The sequence below is a fragment of the Mustelus asterias genome, chromosome 22 (genome assembly GCF_964213995.1).
Source record: "Mustelus asterias chromosome 22, sMusAst1.hap1.1, whole genome shotgun sequence".
In the NCBI taxonomy this organism is placed as follows: Eukaryota; Metazoa; Chordata; class Chondrichthyes; order Carcharhiniformes; family Triakidae; genus Mustelus; species Mustelus asterias.
The window spans coordinates 27,654,735-27,671,755 of NC_135822.1; the positions used below are offsets into that span (position 1 = coordinate 27,654,735).

The window sequence follows — 17,021 nt, forward strand, 5'->3', positions numbered from 1 at the left end:
GCCTGGTGATTGTCGAGCGGTGTTCATTCATCCGTTGTCGCAGCGTCTGCATAGTTTCCCCAATGTACCATGCCTCGGGACATCCTTTCTTGCAGCGTATCAGGTAGACAACGTTGGCCGAGTTGCAAGAGTATGTACCGTGTACCTGGTGGATGGTGTTCTCACGTGAGATGATGGCATCTGTGTCGATGATCCGGCACGTCTTGCAGAGGTTGCTGTGGCAGGGTTGTGTGGTGTCTTGGTCACTGTTCTCCTGAAGGCTGGGTAGTTTGCTGCGGACAATGGTCTGTTTGAGGTTTGAGGTTGTGAGGTTCTATGAAATGACAGTGAATGTCCTTGACATCAAAGTAGCATTTGTCTGAGCGTGGCATCAAAGCATCCTAGCAAAACTGGAGTCGATGGGAATCAGGGGGAAAACTCTCCACTGGTTTGAACCTTTAGCACAAAAGACAGTTATGGTTGTTGAAGGTCAGTCATTTCAGTTCCTAGACATCGCTACACGGGTTCCTCACAATAGGCCCAACCATCTTCAGATGCTTCATCAATGGCCTCCCTTCAAATAAGGTCAGAATTGGCAATGTTTGTCGATGACTGAAGTGTTTAGTACCGGTTGCAACTCCTGATATACTGAAGCAGTCTGTAGCAGCATGTGAGGTTGGAGTCGCAAGTCTTAGGAGTGACCCATGCCCTTACAAATCAGGTTTGGTCCAGAGAATACATTTGGGCTGTAGAACACTAAATAGATAGCTGGTGGTTGCACATATGTCACTTGTTAATAATGGTATTGCAAGCAGAATTAAGTGGGCAAGTTAAGAGCTTTGGACAAAAAGGCTATTTAATGAAATATATATTTTTTCCTATATTTCTTGATGTCAATACATTAAATCAAATTTGTGGTATAATTATATCACACTCTAGGGTGATAGGCAGTAATAATAAGCCCAGAGAACCATGAACGACCAGAGATATTCAGGATACAATGAGAAGGAAAAGAAAGGCCTTTAAAAAGTATAAGGGGAGCAAATCAATGGAGGCTTTTGTGAGGTATAGAAAATGCAGGGTGGAGCTTAAGAAAACAATTAGGAAAGCAAAGAGGGGATCTGAGAAAGCTCTGGCTGGTAAAAGTAGGGAAAATCCCAAGATATTCTGCAAGTATAAGTTGGGAAAGAATAGGGCTCATTAGGGACCAAGGAGGCAAACTGTGGGTGGCGCCAGAGGATATTGGTAGAGTGTTGAATGAATATTTCACATCCGTCTTCACCCAAAAGAATGAGGACGATGGTATGGAATTCAGGGAAGACTGTGAAGTTCTTGAGCAAATTGACATAGGAAAGGACAAGGTAATGGAGGTGCCGGCAGCCTTAAAATCTCCAGGTCCAGATGAATTGTGCCTTAGGCTGCTGTGGGAGGCAAGGGAGTAGATTGCAGGAGCTCAGACCCAAATTTTCAATTCTTCTCTGGCCACAGGAGAGGTTCCAGAGGACTGGAGAACAACTAAAACTTGATCAGGGATAGTCAGCATGGCTTCATCAGAGGGAGGTCATGCCAACAAATTTGACTGGGTTTTTTTTAGGTGACCAGGTGTGTAGACGAGGGTAGTGCAGTCGATGTAGTTTATATGGATTTCAGCAAAGCCTTGGCAAGGTCTCACATGGGAAACTTGTAAAGAAGGTAAATTCACATGGGATACAGTGTAATTTGATAAAGCGGATTCAAAATTGGCTCAGTTGTAGGAGATAGAGTGCTGACGGAAGGCTACTTCAGTGACTGGAAGCCCGTGTCCAGTGGCGTACCACAGGGATCTGTTTGGTCCCCCTATTATTTGCTTTTTATATATAATGACATTGATGACTATGTGGGGGTAGGATTAGTAAGTTTGCGGATGACACGAAGATTGGACGGGTGATTAACAGTGAGGAGTGTCTTAGGCTACAAGAAGATACAGACAGAATGCCCAAATGGGCAGATAAGTGGCAGATGGAATTTAACCCTGAAAAGTGTGAGGTGATACACAGGAAGTATTCAATAAATGGTAGGACACTAGGGAGTTCTGTGGAACAAAGGGACCATGTTTGTTTACAGATCTCTGAAAGCAGTCGGGCATGTTAGTAGGGTGGTGAAAAAGGTATATGGGACACTTGCCTTTATCAGTCGAGGCATAGATTACAAAAGCAGGGAAGTCATGTTGGAGTTGTGTAGAACTTTGGTGAGGCCACAGCTAGAGTACTGTGTGCAGTTCTGGACGTCACATTATCGGAAGGATGTGATTGCGCTGGAGGGGGTGCAGAGGAGATTCACCACAATGTTGCCTGGATGGAACATTTAAGTCATGAAGAGAGGTTGCGTAGGCTTGGTTTGTTTTCGTTGGAGCACAGAAGATTGAGGAGGCGACCTGATCGAAGTACACAAGATTGAGAGATATGGACAGAGTGGATAAGGAGCAGCTGTTCCCCTTAGTTGAAGGGTCAGTCACGAGGGGACATAGGTTCAAGGTGAGGGGCAGAGGGTTTAGGGGGGATGTGAGGAAAATGTTTTTTACCCAGAGGGCAGTGACGGTCAGGAATGCCCTGCCTGGGAGAGTGGTAGAGGCGGGTTGCCTCACATCCTTTAAAAGGAATCTGGATGAGCACTTGGCACATCATAACATTCAGAGCTATGGGCCAAGTGCTGGCAGCTGGGATTAGGTGGGAGTTTAGGTGTTTCTAATGCGTCGGTGTGGACTCGATGGGCCTCTTCTGCACTGTATGATTCTAATTGTATAAAGAGAGGTCAGGAAAGAAAATAGCTCAAGAAATTGGAGAAATATGAAAAAAACAGAACAATGTCAGAGGGAATCAATCTCAGACTACTTTGCAGAACCATAGATCATAACGCAGTAATATATGAGTTTTGATTCTTTCACAATGGTTAGGTCTATCCTGGAATCTGACTTGTACTTAAAAAAAATGCAAACTTAAAATCTGAGTTTCTTTATGACACAAAGCCATAAAAGAAAATAAAAATTGGTGCAGAGTAAAATAAAACAACACTAATAACAATACAACACTCAAGTAACTGTAAGCAGACTAATTAATTCCAGTGTCTAATTTTTTATCTTTAAACTACATGCAAAATACTGCTTTCTTTCACTATCAATAATTTTACATGTACAGCAATACAATGGCATAGTGCAACTAAACTGTATGACTTAGTTCCACCACACGGTACGGCACGGTAGCACAGTGGTTAGCACTGCTGCTTCACAGCTCCAGGGACCTGGGTTCGATTCCTGGCTTAGGTCACTGTCTGTGTGGAGTTTGCACATTCTCCTCGTGTCTGCGTGGGTTTCCTCCGGGTGCTCCGGTTTCCTCCCACATTCCAAAGATGTGCGGGTTAGGTTGATTGGTCATGCTTAAAATTGCCCCTTGGTGTCGTGAGATGTGTAGGTTAGTGGGCAAAATATGTAGGGATATGGGGGTAGGGCCTGGGTGGGTTTGTGGTCGGTGCAGATCCGATGGGCCGAATGGCCTCTTTCTGTACTGTATGGTTTCTATGATTCACATTACCTCATTGACCTCCATTTCCCACCAGTCAGCTAAAACCAGATAAAGACTGCCTGCCTGGCAACCACATAACTACCAACATATTAGATAAAAGCAAAATACTGTGGATGTTGGAAATCCGAAATAAAAACAGAGAATGCTTGTTGAACTCAGCAGGTCTAGCAGCATCTGTGGAGTGAGAAACGGAGTTAATGTTTTGAGTCCGTATGACCCTTCTGCAGATATTCGCTAGTCTATAATCCTGTCAAGAGTGATGCACTGTCATATGGAGGACTTCAAACATTTCCATGCCATCTGATGACTGCAGTTACACTCGGAGGCAAACACCAGAGCTATAATTTTCTCAAAAGGCACACCACAGCCATCACTGTTTCAAATTAGTGGAAAATACAGATCTTTGAACATAGCGAAATCCTTTAAAACGGAACACCCAAACAAAAGAGGTTTGTAGCAGCAACAAATCACATGATGAATTATCAGCACTCAGTTTATTTGATACAGATATTAGAAACATAGAAAAACTACAGCACAAACAGGCCCTTCGGCCCACAAGTTGTGCTGAACACATTCCTATCTTCTAGACCTACCTATAACCCTCCATCCTATTAAGCTCCATGTACTCATCCAGGAGTCTCTTAAAAGACCCTATTGAGTTTGCCTCCACCACCACTGACGGCAGCCGATTCCACTCGCCCACCACCCTGTGTGAAAAACTTACCCCTAACATCTCCTACCCCCCAGCACCTTAAACCTGTGTCCTCTCGTAGCAGACATTTCCACCCTGGGAAAAAGCCTCTGAGAGTCCACCCGATCTATGCCTCTCAACATCTTATACACCTCTATTAGGTCTCCTCTCATCCTGCGTCTCTCCAAGGAGAAAAGACCGAGCTCCCTCAGCCTATCCTCATAAGGCATGCCACTCAATCCAGGCAACATCCTTGTAAATCTCCTCTGCACCCTTTCAATCTTTTCCACATCCTTCCTATAATGAGGCGACTAGAACTGAGCACAGTACTCCAAGTGGGGTCTGACGAGGGTCTTATATAGCTGCATCATTATCCCCGGACTCCTAAACTCAATCCCTCGATTGATAAAGGCCAGCACACCATATGCCTTCTTAACCACCTCCTCCACCTGCGGGGCCGATTTTAGAGTCCTATGGACCCAGGCCCCAAGGTCCTTCTGATCCTCTACAGTACTAAGAGTCTTTCCCTTTATATTGTATTCCTTCATCCCATTTGACCTACCAAAATGGACCACTACGCATTTATCTGGGTTGAAGTCCATCTGCCACTTGTCCGCCCAGTCTTGCATCCTATCTATGTCCCTCTGTAACTTCTGACATCCCTCCAGACTATCCACAACCCCACCAACCTTCGTGTCGTCGGCAAACTTACCAACCCATCCCTCCGCTTCCTCATCCAGGTCATTTATGAAAATGACAAACAGCAAGGGTCCCAGAACAGATCCCTGGGGCACACCACTGGTGATCGACCTCCATTTAGAAAAAGACCCATCTATACCCACTCTTTGCCTCCTTTGGGCAAGCCAGTTCTGGATCCACCGGGCAGCAGCCCCTTGGATCCCATGCCCTCTCACTTTTTCTAGAAGCCTTGCATGGGGGACCTTATCGAATGCCTTGCTAAAATCCATATAAACCACATCTACCGCCTTCCCTTCGTCAATGTGTTTAGTCACATTTTCGAAGAACTCCACCAGGCTCGTAAGGCACGATCTGCCCTTGACAAAGTATTCTATTTCCTTTCGATAAAACACTGCATTCTGAATTCCTGAAGACTACAAAATTTGGAAATCTTTGAGGTACAAATAGGAAGATCCCAACACTTTCAAAATGGCTTATTTGATAAAGGCAGTGTACAACTGAGCCATGGGCGGCACAGTGGTTAGCACTGCTGCCTCACAGCGCCAGAGACCCGGGTTCAATTCCAGCCTCGGGTCACTGTCTGCACGATGTCTGCACGTTCTCCCCGCGTCTGCGTGGGTTACCTCCAGCTGCTCTGGCTTCTTCCCACAGTCCGAAAGACGTGCTGGTTAGGTACATTGGCCATGCTAAATTGTCCCTTAGTGTACCCGAACAGGTGCTGGAGTGTGGCGACTAGGGGATTTTCAAAGTAATCTCATTGCAGCGTTAATGTAACCTTACTTGTGATCAATAAATAAATAAAGTAAGTTCCAGGTCTGTGCAGAGTTAGCTGATCTTAACTAGCATAGCCCGACGTGCTGAAACTGGACTCAGAGCCTCTGAACTGAAGTAAAGTAAAGTCAACCAGAGTTAATAAAAAGGATTCTGGGGTGGATCAGATTTCCTGGTCCCTTATTGCTTTAACACATAGTAGTTGGTAAGGTAAACATCTTACTGCTTGTCCCTCTATGGCTGCTCTCTGTCGCCCCAGTACGTCCTGCAGCTGCGTGAAGTTCTGAATAAACGCCACCACCTCAGCCTGGAAGCGCTGGGTGTGCACGTACTGCACTGATGCCATTTGAAGGCTCACTCTCATATCACAATCGCGCTTCAGCTTCGGGTCTGCTCGGCCATACCTGGTTTTGGACAACAAGAATTGCCTTAATTCATCAACAACTTGCATTTGGCATTTCTCAAAAGTGCTAGCGGACAGCAAGCCAAAGTAGGAGATAGTAGGGAAGGGTGACTTAGCTTGGTTAACAAGGTGGGGGAGGTGGAAAGGTTTAGGAACAGAATTCCAGAGCTTAAGGTCTGAGGTAGCTGGGGGCACTGTAACCAATGATAGGGCAAAGGAAGGTGGGGAGGATGCACTGGACACCAGAGGAATTGAGAGTTTGGGAATGCATAGTAATGCTGGTGGGTGATACAGAGAAAGGGAGAGGACAAGGACATGAAGGCTTTGAACCACAAGGATGAGAATTTTAAATGTGTTTAGAACTGGTAACCAAGGTAGTTGAGCAGGGACAAGGGTGATGGATATTAGACAAGTCGAACTCGATAAGAGACAGAATTAGGGTCAACAGAGTTTTGGACCAGCTGATGTTTATGGAGAGGGACGGTGGTAATAGCCAAGTTTTGCAGTTAGGAGGCTATGGGTTACTTACACTTACCAATGCATTATAGATGCACAAGGTGTGGAAAATTACGAGATAAGTTATTTTTTTTTTAAGTACAAATGCAACATGAGACTCCATTCCAGCTGTACTGAAGATATTTTACTTGAGGCAAAAGAAACTTTTAAGATCAGTAGCAGTTTTTTTTAATATATGATGAGTCAATCAGGATTTAATAGCAGCTGTATTTTGTCCCCTCAAGCTCATTACAATCCTCCACCTGCAATCTGTCTTTTACATTTTTTTATTGCCGACACAGTTCTGGTGTAGAGCACTGTGCGAAGTAGAATGGGGAAGTTTTGATCTCCCTTTTAAACCTTTCTCTTGGACTCTGTACAATGAATGGGACAAACCTTCCAACTTCCTGTGGAAACACGGATATATTACAGTAATAAAGACCCAGAGCTTTGGCCAACAAAATAATATGCCAAAACCCAACTGGAGATTTTTCTTATTTTATTTACAAAGAACCCAGAAAAAATACTTATAGCATTCGTTGAGCAAGATAAAAGTTAATAAAACTAGCACACATACACAAACAAATGCATACTTGTAAATGTTGAACACAAGTGCCTCTTTGCCGCTGGTGGTAAAACGTTCCCTGTAAAGCTCTCCATGAGGCGTCAGATCACTGAGGGAAAGGCTGCCGAGACTGCCTTGTAGAGCAAAGTCCCCATCTGTACAATATAAACGTAGTCACAATTAGCAAACCAAAGGCAGACCCCTACAGATCAATCAATAAAACAATTCAGAATAGGAAGAAAATTTGTTCAACTTGCATCATATACAAACAGAATGGGAAATCAGACACTGAGCACAATAACATTCCATATATCAACATCCTTCAATTTTCAAAATCAGTGTCAGAGGGGTCTGTGCAGGGTATATTTCTCCTAGCTTCCATCCTAGCTATCTGATAATGGATTAAGGACAATAATATAGTTGCTCCATTCTCTATCCAGTAACATGAACCTCCGGGTCAACTCAGCTACCATTAAGAAATGCTAATATTCCCTCATCTATTTCAAGCATTTTGTTTTTGATTTGAAAAGAAGCATTTCCCCTGCTAGCAGCCTTCATGGTGGGCAGAACACATTACCTTCTCATTGTACCATCCCATTGTAATGAAGCACAGACAGGGAACTCAATGGAATAGAGACTGAAATTTTGTCCCACCATTCCGAGTTGCAGCATATGAGTGTTTCACCATCTCATGGAACAAGCAATTCCAAATCAGTGATAACTTTAGTATAAACATGACAGTCATAAGGAAGTAGTCAACAATGGATTATTTCACAGTAACTTCATTGCAGTGTTAATGCAAGCCTTATTTGTGACTAATAAATAAATTTTTAAAAAAATAGCCGGAGACTAATACTGACTAAGTGAAACACTGTACATAAAGTTTGCTCCAGGATATTGATGGAGTAATCAAGCTGTTTATGTTGTATTTTTATCACATTGCAGAAACCTACAGAAGTGGTTCACCAAATATTAATTACTTGTTTGCACACAGCAAGATTCCTCAAAGGACAATGAGATGAACGATCAGTTACTCTGTTTTTGGTCATGTAGTGGAAGGAGGAAGGTTAATCAGGATGATGAAACGACTCCCCATATCTGCTAGAAATAGTAACCTGAACAATCAGACAACACCTTTGTTTAATGTTTCTTCAGAAGGGTAACAATGACACTGTAACACTCCTTTAGTACTGCAATAAAGCACCAAACTACCTTACTTGCTCAACATGAGATGGGGCATGAACCCAAAGATTAACTGGTCGCTCATCACATTGTCCTTTGTCGAATCTTCATTATTTGGCCTCCTCCCGAGGCTCCCACTAACATAGAAGTCAGAGTCCAGAAAATGCAGTTCTATATACAGGACATTATGCAGCAGCTCAGGGTAATGGGCCAGGAAAAGCTCCGAGCCCTGATAACAACCCAAATATAGTCCTGAAGATCTGTTCACCCCTATAATCTTTTCACTACAGCAATTAAATTAGCATTTACCCAATACAGAAAATTTCTCAGCCATGCCCCATCTACATGAAACAAATCTAACGCTACCAATGATCACCCACTAGACTTCTCCAAACCATCAGTGAACTAATGGCAGAAACCATCAAAGGTTTCTGCACCCCAGTACAGGTTCCACCAGAACCACTGAGCTCCTGACTTCACTACAGTTCAGACATCGATGATAACACAAAATCAGAGGCAAGGTAAGAGCAGCTGTCTATAATATGCAAGCAGCATTTGACCAGTGCACCTCAAAACACAGGTCAATGAGGATGAGAGCAATGGAAAACTATCCATTAAATTGGATTGTAACCTGAACAGAAGAAGGTGGTTGCCATCATAGGTCTGATATTAATGCACTAAAGCATCACTGCACAAGTTCTTCAGGAAAGCATTCTCAGCCCCATTATCTTCAGCTCCTTCAAAAATGACTTTCCCTCTATCCTAATGCCAGGGATGATCTGCTTACTGATAATTCCAGTGTTCATGTTTCTGATAATGAAGCAGCGCATGCTAGCCCACAACAGGACCTGGATAATATCCAGATTTGGGCTCACATATATTACATAACATTCACACCATGTAAGTGGCAGACAATAATCATCTTGAAGTAGTGGAAGCCCAGTCTTATCCCTCAACCTTTGATGGCATCATTGCTGCTGAATTTCCCATCAACATTTTGGGAGTCACTACTTGCAAGAACATGCAAGTCAGCTGTACTCATACTGGGGCTATGAAAGCAGAGCAGAGGCTGGACACTCTGCAGCAACTAGCTAGGTTCCTGATTCCTCAAAGTTTGAATGAGTACATGGGGAGATGTTGACATTATGGAATTGTCACTGGACTAGAAGCCGATTGTTGTAAAAACCCATCTGGTTCACTAATGTCCTTTAGGGAAGGAAATTTGCCACCCTTACCTGGTCTGGCCTACATGTGACTCCAGATCCACAGCAATGGTTGGCTCTTAATTGCCCCCTCAAGGGCAATTAGGGATGGGCAATAAAGGCTGGCCCAGACAGCAACACCCATGTCCCATGAACAAATAAAAAAAGATACAAAATGCCGAGGAACACAGTGGTTCACATGACTGGTGCCTGTCCATTGCTGGCATACTGGCTAGTAATCTACAGAATACAATTACAGCAACTTTGAAAACATTGCCCTACCTTTGATGTCTATCACCAAGACATCAACAAGGCCAAAAGCAGCAGGATAATGGGAATACCAACACCTCAAAGTTACTTACAATCCTGACTTGAACATACAACATTGCTTCTTTATTATTCCTGGGCCAGTATTCTGGAGTTCCTTACTTAAATCTATTGTGGAAGCATCCACCCTACAAGATATAGTAGTTCAAGAAGATAGCCCACCATCAATTACCAGGGCACACAGCTTCAAGGTAGAGGGGGAAAATTTAAGGGAGATGTGCGGGGGACATTTTTCACGCAGAGAGTGGTGGGTGCCTCGAACACGCTGCCAGAGGTGGTGGAGGAAGCAGGCACATTAGCAACACTTGAGAGGCATCTGGATGGGTACATGAATAAGGAGGGAATAGATGGAGTAAGAACAGGAGGTTTTTTTTTAGTTTAGTTAGGGTATCATGATTAGCTTAGAGGGCTGATGTGCCATTTCCTGTGCTGTACTTTTTAGACTTAGACTTAGAACAGTACAGCACAGAACAGGCCCTTCGGCCCACGATGTTGTGCCGAGCTTTATCTGAAACCAAGATCAAGCTATCCCACTCCCTATCATCCTGGTGTGCTCCATGTGCCTATCCAATAACCACTTAAATGTTCTTTGACAACTTCATATGCCAGTATGTGCAGGGATGTCAACAACCAGAATACTTTTTTTAAAATGTTAAGCTCAGTATTCAGCCTGGCATACTGACTTGTTAGCTGCATTTCAAAGAAACTCATTGACTGAATATTTGATTAATCATTCCAACAACTGCTACAATTTTTAACCCAAGTACACAAAGATACATCTGAAAGTCCTGACTTTGTAGAAACTGATAGATTTTGTTGGGGTTTCTACAATGAAAGATCCATTTAAAGACAAGGCCCTAGATTCTTAGAAGCTTAATCACAAACGGGTAAACTAATTGGCAGATTAGCTTAAAACACGAGGACAAAATCTCCAGTAAACTTACACTGACGTAGCTAAAAGTCTTATGGTTTAATAAAAAAAACTATTCTCAGAATGCACTTGGGGATAGGGGTTGTGCTAAAGTACAATTATTTTTTCTCCTTTAATACATTTACTCAATTGGAATTGAAACAAAGTGGTTGGATGACACCTAGTGGTGGAACATTTCAAACTGAATACTGCACACAGATATATCTCATTGTGACGTCAATGTGCATATAGGCTGCACGCTGCTTCTCGAGAAGAGTAAGAGTTTTAACAACACTAGGTTAAAGTCCAACAGGTTTATTTGGTAGCAAATACCATTAGCTTTCGGAGCGCTGCTCCTTTGTCAGATGGAGTGCAAAAGATTTCCATCTGACGAAGGAGCAGCGCTCCGAAAGCTAATGGCATTTGCTACCAAATAAACCTGTTGGACTTTAACCTGGTGTTGTTAAACCTCTTACTGTGTTTACCCCAGTCCAACGCTGGCATCTCCATATCTCGAGAGTAGTACAGAGATTGCTTGGCATCAACGTGCCTACACCGATAGCAGTGTGCATTTCAGGTGATCTGTTTAGTCAGTAGAATGGAGCAAACGGACAGAACTGACTAATAAATGGTTTGGTGAATGTGGGTTAAGATGATCATGTTGCAGGGATATTTACCCTCTGGCAGTGGCTTGGGACAGGTGTTGTTTGAACTTCCTGGAATGGGTGCAGAGATATCCTGTTATTCGTCAGTTCTGGTTGGAGGCCAAATGTCTCTCATTTGATTTGGAAATACAGCTGTTTTGGCTATATTTGTTGTGGAGATGAACACACACTGCCACTGGGGGTTTGTGGGAGGAAAGTTTTAAAAATTCATTCAAGGGATGTGGGTAGAATTTATTGTTTATCCCTAATTGCTCTTGAGGTGGTGGTGAGCTGCCATCTTGAACTCCAACGCCGGCATCTCCACATCTTGAACTCCTGCAGGCCATGTGGTGTAGGTACATCCACAGTGCAGTTATCAAGGCAATTCCAGGATCGCAGTGAGAGTGAGGGGATGGCAATATAGTTCAGGACAGTGTGGGGCTTGGAGGGAAACCTCCAGGTGGTGGTGTCTCCATGGAATGACAGTAAAAGAGCAGAACCTACTTCTTCACAAGTAATTTTAAAAACAGCTCCTCTATGCAGGACTGATGAATTACAATGCATAATTCATGTGCAATTCTAAATTAATTCATTCAATGATTGGAAACAGACAAAAATATACCCTCTCTTTTAACTAATAGATGTTTGCAGTGAAAATAGCCATTCGACCCATCAGACCACTGCTGGACCTTTACTAGAGCAATCAAAGATTTCTCTCAGTAGTTCTGCATCTTTTGCCACATCTCTTCCAACACCTCTGCATCTCCCTAATTTCAAATATTTATCCAATTTTCCCTTCAGAGACACCATGGTTATTGCCTAATCCGCTCTTTGCTAAAGCATTCCACGTTTGAACAACGTTCTACAGAAAAATAAATCCTCTAACCTCTCAGTGGCAATCTTCAACTGTAATCCCTAATCATCAACTTCCCTTTCAGAGAGGATAGTCTTTGCCTCATTCACTACCAAAACACTTAATGATTTTAGATATATTTGTGAAACGTCTTTTTAGCCTTCTATACTCCAGTGGAAGTACTCCCATCATCTCAAGTTTCTCCTCACAGGTAGAATCTCATGCCCCCTTCTTATCGCCATGGTGAATTAATACTTTATAATCTCTGATTTTAATGTCTTTCCCAATAACAGGTCCCAAAATTGCATAGTTTATTATTTAAGTGGAGAAAGACTGCAGGGAGCTGCAGCAGAGGGGGATTTGGGGATCCTCGTGCATACATCCCAAAAAAGGTAGCATGCAAGTTCAACAGGTAATAGGGAAGACAAATGGAATGTTGGACTTTATTTCAAAAGGAATGGAGTATAAAAATAGAGAAGTCTTGCTAAAACCAAACAAAGCACTAGTTGGACCACAGCTGGAATACTGTGAACAGTTTTGGTCCCCTTACCTAAGGAGATATATACTGGCATTGGAGGCAATCTAGAGAAGATTCACTAGACTGATCCCGGGTATACAGGGATTTTCTTATGAGGATAGGTTGAGTAGTTGGGGCCTGTACTCACTAGAGTTTAGAAGGTTGAGGGATGGCCTTATTGAGACATATGGGATTCTCAGTGGGCTTGGCAGAGTAGATGCTGAGAGATTGTTTCCCCTTGTGTGTCAAGGACCAGACAGTAAAATCTCAGAGTAATGAGTTGCCCATTTAAGAGGAGGAATTTCTTCGCTCAGAGGGTAGTGAAACTATGGAATTCCTTACTGCAGAGGGTCTTACTACAGCTGGGTCTTCAAGTAAGTTCAAGGCTGAGACCCACATTTTTAATCAGTAAGGGAATCATGGGTTATGGGGATAAGGCGGGGATAAGTGCAGTTGAGTATTATCACACCAGACCAGCTATAATCTCACTAAATGGCAGAGCAGACTCAATGGGCCAAATAGCCTACTTCTGCTCCTGTCTCTTATGGGCTAGCATTGTAACTATGACCTAACTATTGCTTGCACTAAGAGAATAAATTCTGTTTACAAACTGTGCATCAGACTTGACTTGGTTGTTCGGTACAAAGTTCCTATTTCAAGTTCCACGACAGGACTTGAGTACAAAACTGAAAGCTTGATTCTCCAGCGCACTGCTGCGGCAGTGCTGCAATGTTGGAGGTGCTGTCATCTGGATGAGTGGAGAAAAAAGTGTCTTATTTCTCCTCCAGCTCTTTTGCCAATTATTTTAGATTTATGATCTCTGATTACAAACCTATTTGCCAGAGGAAACTTTTTCTCTCTACTTGCTACAACGAAATTGCTGCTACTGCAGCAAGGTTTTAAAAACCTTCTATATCTTATGGAATATCTTCTGGTAGTGCTTATACCTACAATCTACTATATTCCCTCTATCTATGAAATCAGTCACTTCTTCAAAAGCAACTCTACTTCATCTGCGAATGCTAACCAAAGTGCCACCCCTAATACATGTTGAATCCTGAATTCATGTTCTGATATTATACTGCTGCAGGAATCAGTACTCACCTATCAGTGCAAGATGTGCCACCAGTTTGGACACATTGGCTTTGGCAAGCTCATTTGTCTTCTTATTCAGCACCAGAGACAGTGAGTGAACCTGAGAGGGAAACAGTCGTCAACAAATTTATGCCAGTATATAATTACAGGGGAGTCCAAACTTTTGTCTTTGAGGGTCACACATGAACATTAAATCCATGCTGTCATTAATTTGCTTATATAATCGTTGGTTGAAACCAACAGATCCTGGTTTCTGATGTAGTTTTTGTCAATTAGGTAACTATACTCGGAACAGTCTCTCCAAACTTGCAGGCCAACCAAAATCGAGCAGGGCAAAGCAGCGATAAAATCGAACTACAAGAAAAACTGAATGGGATTCAAGACCCAAATTGCCAGGGCCTAAGGACTGTGCAGCGAATCAGCCAGAGTGAAAACTCCAAACAAATCTCATTGCGTGAATATAGGATGATACTGTGTGAATGGGAGAGGCAGCACACTCCCTCAACCACAACCAACAACACTGCACTGATTGAATTCAAGGAGAACAGGCCTGACTGTCTGGAGTTTGCACGTTCTCCCCGTGTCTGCGTGGGTTTCCTCCCACAGTCCAAAGATGTGGGGGTTAGGTTGATTGGTCATGCTAAATTGCCCCATGAGTGTCAGAGGGACTAGCAGGGTAAATACGTAGGGTTAAGGGGATAGGGCCTGGGTGGGATTGCAGTCGATGCAGACTCGATGGGCCGGATGGCCTCCTTCTGGACTGCTATGGCTAACAGATTAAAATCCCTTGCATTTATTTACCCACTGGGGCATCTACAATCCTCCATGATACCCTTAAAATATTTGCAAGATGCAATGGCTGGATATGCCACCATTTTTATGGGAAGGGAGAATGCCTGACAGCTGGTGCTTTGGACTGATTCTGTCCCACTTTCTCGTGGTGTGGCCATTTGCATGAATCAAGTGGGGGTGGGGGCGCAAAATGTGCCCAAAGTCAAACAAAAGCAAGGAAGATTGCATATATATGTGTATTTAAATTATGCACAACAGCCTGTAAATTTGTTCCAGCACAGTTCATACTCATCTAACAAATAAAATGCAAAATAACCTTTAGATCCAACTTTGTATTTATGGGCTCCTGGCCTGCCTCAGATAGAGTGCCTGTTTCATCAGATCTTGTCTGATGCTGGAGCTCCTCCACTGAAGGTTTCAAGCCATGGTTGTTGGCCGTTGAGCCAATCCCAAAGAAATCCAAGATCATCACCCAAGTCTGAAGTGTGATCAGCACATCCAAGCAGTTGAAATCCACGTCCACATTCCTGTTAACATTGCTATAACGTGTGGAAAATTCCGGATGCTTCTTGTCCACCAGGAAGATATTAATGTGCACAAGTGAGTCGTCAAAATTTGTTCTGGGACAGTGCATCTTGGAGTTTTTCAATGTTGGGGATGGTGGAGGGGTCAGAGGATAGTCTGCGTCTTTGTCCACTTTACGTTTTCTTCGTGTGCTGGCTGGCCTCTGGTAAAACTGGAAGACATTTTGTGCCTCTTCCATGTGAGCTGGCAGAGATCGTGGCATCTCAGGATATTCTATATTGGAGACAGATGGACAAGACTGGGACAAATATTCCTTATGGGTGAAACTGGAAGGCTTAGGTGCTCCTCTCGATACCATCAAATGCTTATACTTTGAGTCTGGGTTTTTTTCCAGCAAATCCTCCATTAGCAACGACCTCAGAGCGATCTGAATTGAGAGTGTATGCGGCTGATCTTTACTGAACTCAACTTCAAAGTCTTGAAATATCAAGCTAACCAAACCTTGCGATTCCAGAGTGAGATCCCCACACAGTTGAACTTGCAGCTCGGAGATGCAGAAATTAGCGTGAATTTGAGTGAATGATCTTGACTCTGGAATTGGAAAATCAACTGGAGTTGACGGATAGCTCACTTGGCCAAAGAGCCCGCTCCCTTTCCACTCACGTTGGAGGTCAGAGAATTTTGGGCTTCTCAATGTTGAAGAGGCACTGCAAGGTTCTGGCGTGGCACTGGTTGAACTGTTTTCGATTTTACTTAGATCCTCGCTGTATGTCAGGTTATCCAGCGTCTGGAGGACCTGTTCGTAAACGTGTTTTGCTAACATCACCTGTACAACAAGAAAACAATCATAGGTTATTAAATTTGTCTGTCCTGGGGCCTGATATAGCATTAAGTTGCAACGTGTCAAAGCAGTCCCACTCACTTTGAGAACAGGGTGCCTGGCAAATCATCAATGTGAAGTATCAGCCCTCACTTTTCAGAGGTGTTGTCTGAATGTTCCCAGCAATTTCTGTTCTCATTATGCTTTTTTGGAATCCACAACTGGGTGATTGTGGGGAGGGGTGGGAATGTGTGTGTGAGTGTGGGGGTGATGGGGGGGGGGGCATGGTTGGATAGGGTGCGAGTTGGTGTTTGACTGAACAAGCACATTACTGAATGCAAAGCATGATGCCATTTAAGGGAATGATTCGTGAATGAACTCGAGAGCTTATCAGAGGAAGACACAAAAATTGTAACAGAGCTCAAAAGGTAGTGATGGAGTTCCAATGAGCTACGAGTGTGCCTCTAATTACACAGGACGGGGAGCAGACCATTTTATACAATCTTGTATTTATGACCCTGACTCAATACAATTAGAAAACTATTTACAAGTACAACCTACAGAAATCGGCATGATCGTGTTCCTTTACCTTAAGAGGATTGACGAATTTCCCCTCGATCTTCATCTTACTGGTGGTCTCAAAGGAATCTGGAGAATTTATGTCCGGGAAAGACAATCCTGGATTTGGGTCAACTGGAATTTTCTCTAAGATGAACTGGATCGTGGTGTCATTCAAGATATGAAAGGCTGGAAAGAGTAATTAAGAATATGAAGGCATACAACATTTTCCAAGTGATTACAGTGGTCTTTAACTAGAACTAGGTGTCCGTGAGCACTACTTGGAATTAAATGCTGACTTCAATGCTCCTTTTTAAAAGAAAACCACAATGTTCTCTCCACATTTCCATGGAAGTGAGACACTCCACAGTACCTGGAATAAAATGGCCATTCCATGCATCAAAGACAGTGATTGTCAATGAAGGGAAGGCTCACA

At 43.2% G+C, this 17,021-nt stretch overlaps 1 protein-coding gene across 6 annotated transcripts in view; it reads right to left on the reverse strand.

The window, feature by feature from the left end:
* vps13d (vacuolar protein sorting 13 homolog D) overlaps window positions 1-17,021 on the reverse strand; it is a 270,660-nt gene that overhangs the window by 205,655 nt on the left and 47,984 nt on the right. For all 6 annotated transcript variants that reach the window (XM_078239047.1, XM_078239044.1, XM_078239046.1 and 3 more), the window contains exons 19-23: window positions 16,617-16,774; window positions 14,999-16,033; window positions 13,900-13,990; window positions 7,189-7,315; window positions 5,921-6,101 (exon numbers count right to left, since the gene is read on the reverse strand). In XM_078239047.1, the coding sequence (XP_078095173.1) occupies window positions 5,921-6,101; window positions 7,189-7,315; window positions 13,900-13,990; window positions 14,999-16,033; window positions 16,617-16,774 (1,592 nt within the window). The remainder of the gene's footprint in view (window positions 1-5,920; window positions 6,102-7,188; window positions 7,316-13,899; window positions 13,991-14,998; window positions 16,034-16,616; window positions 16,775-17,021) is intronic.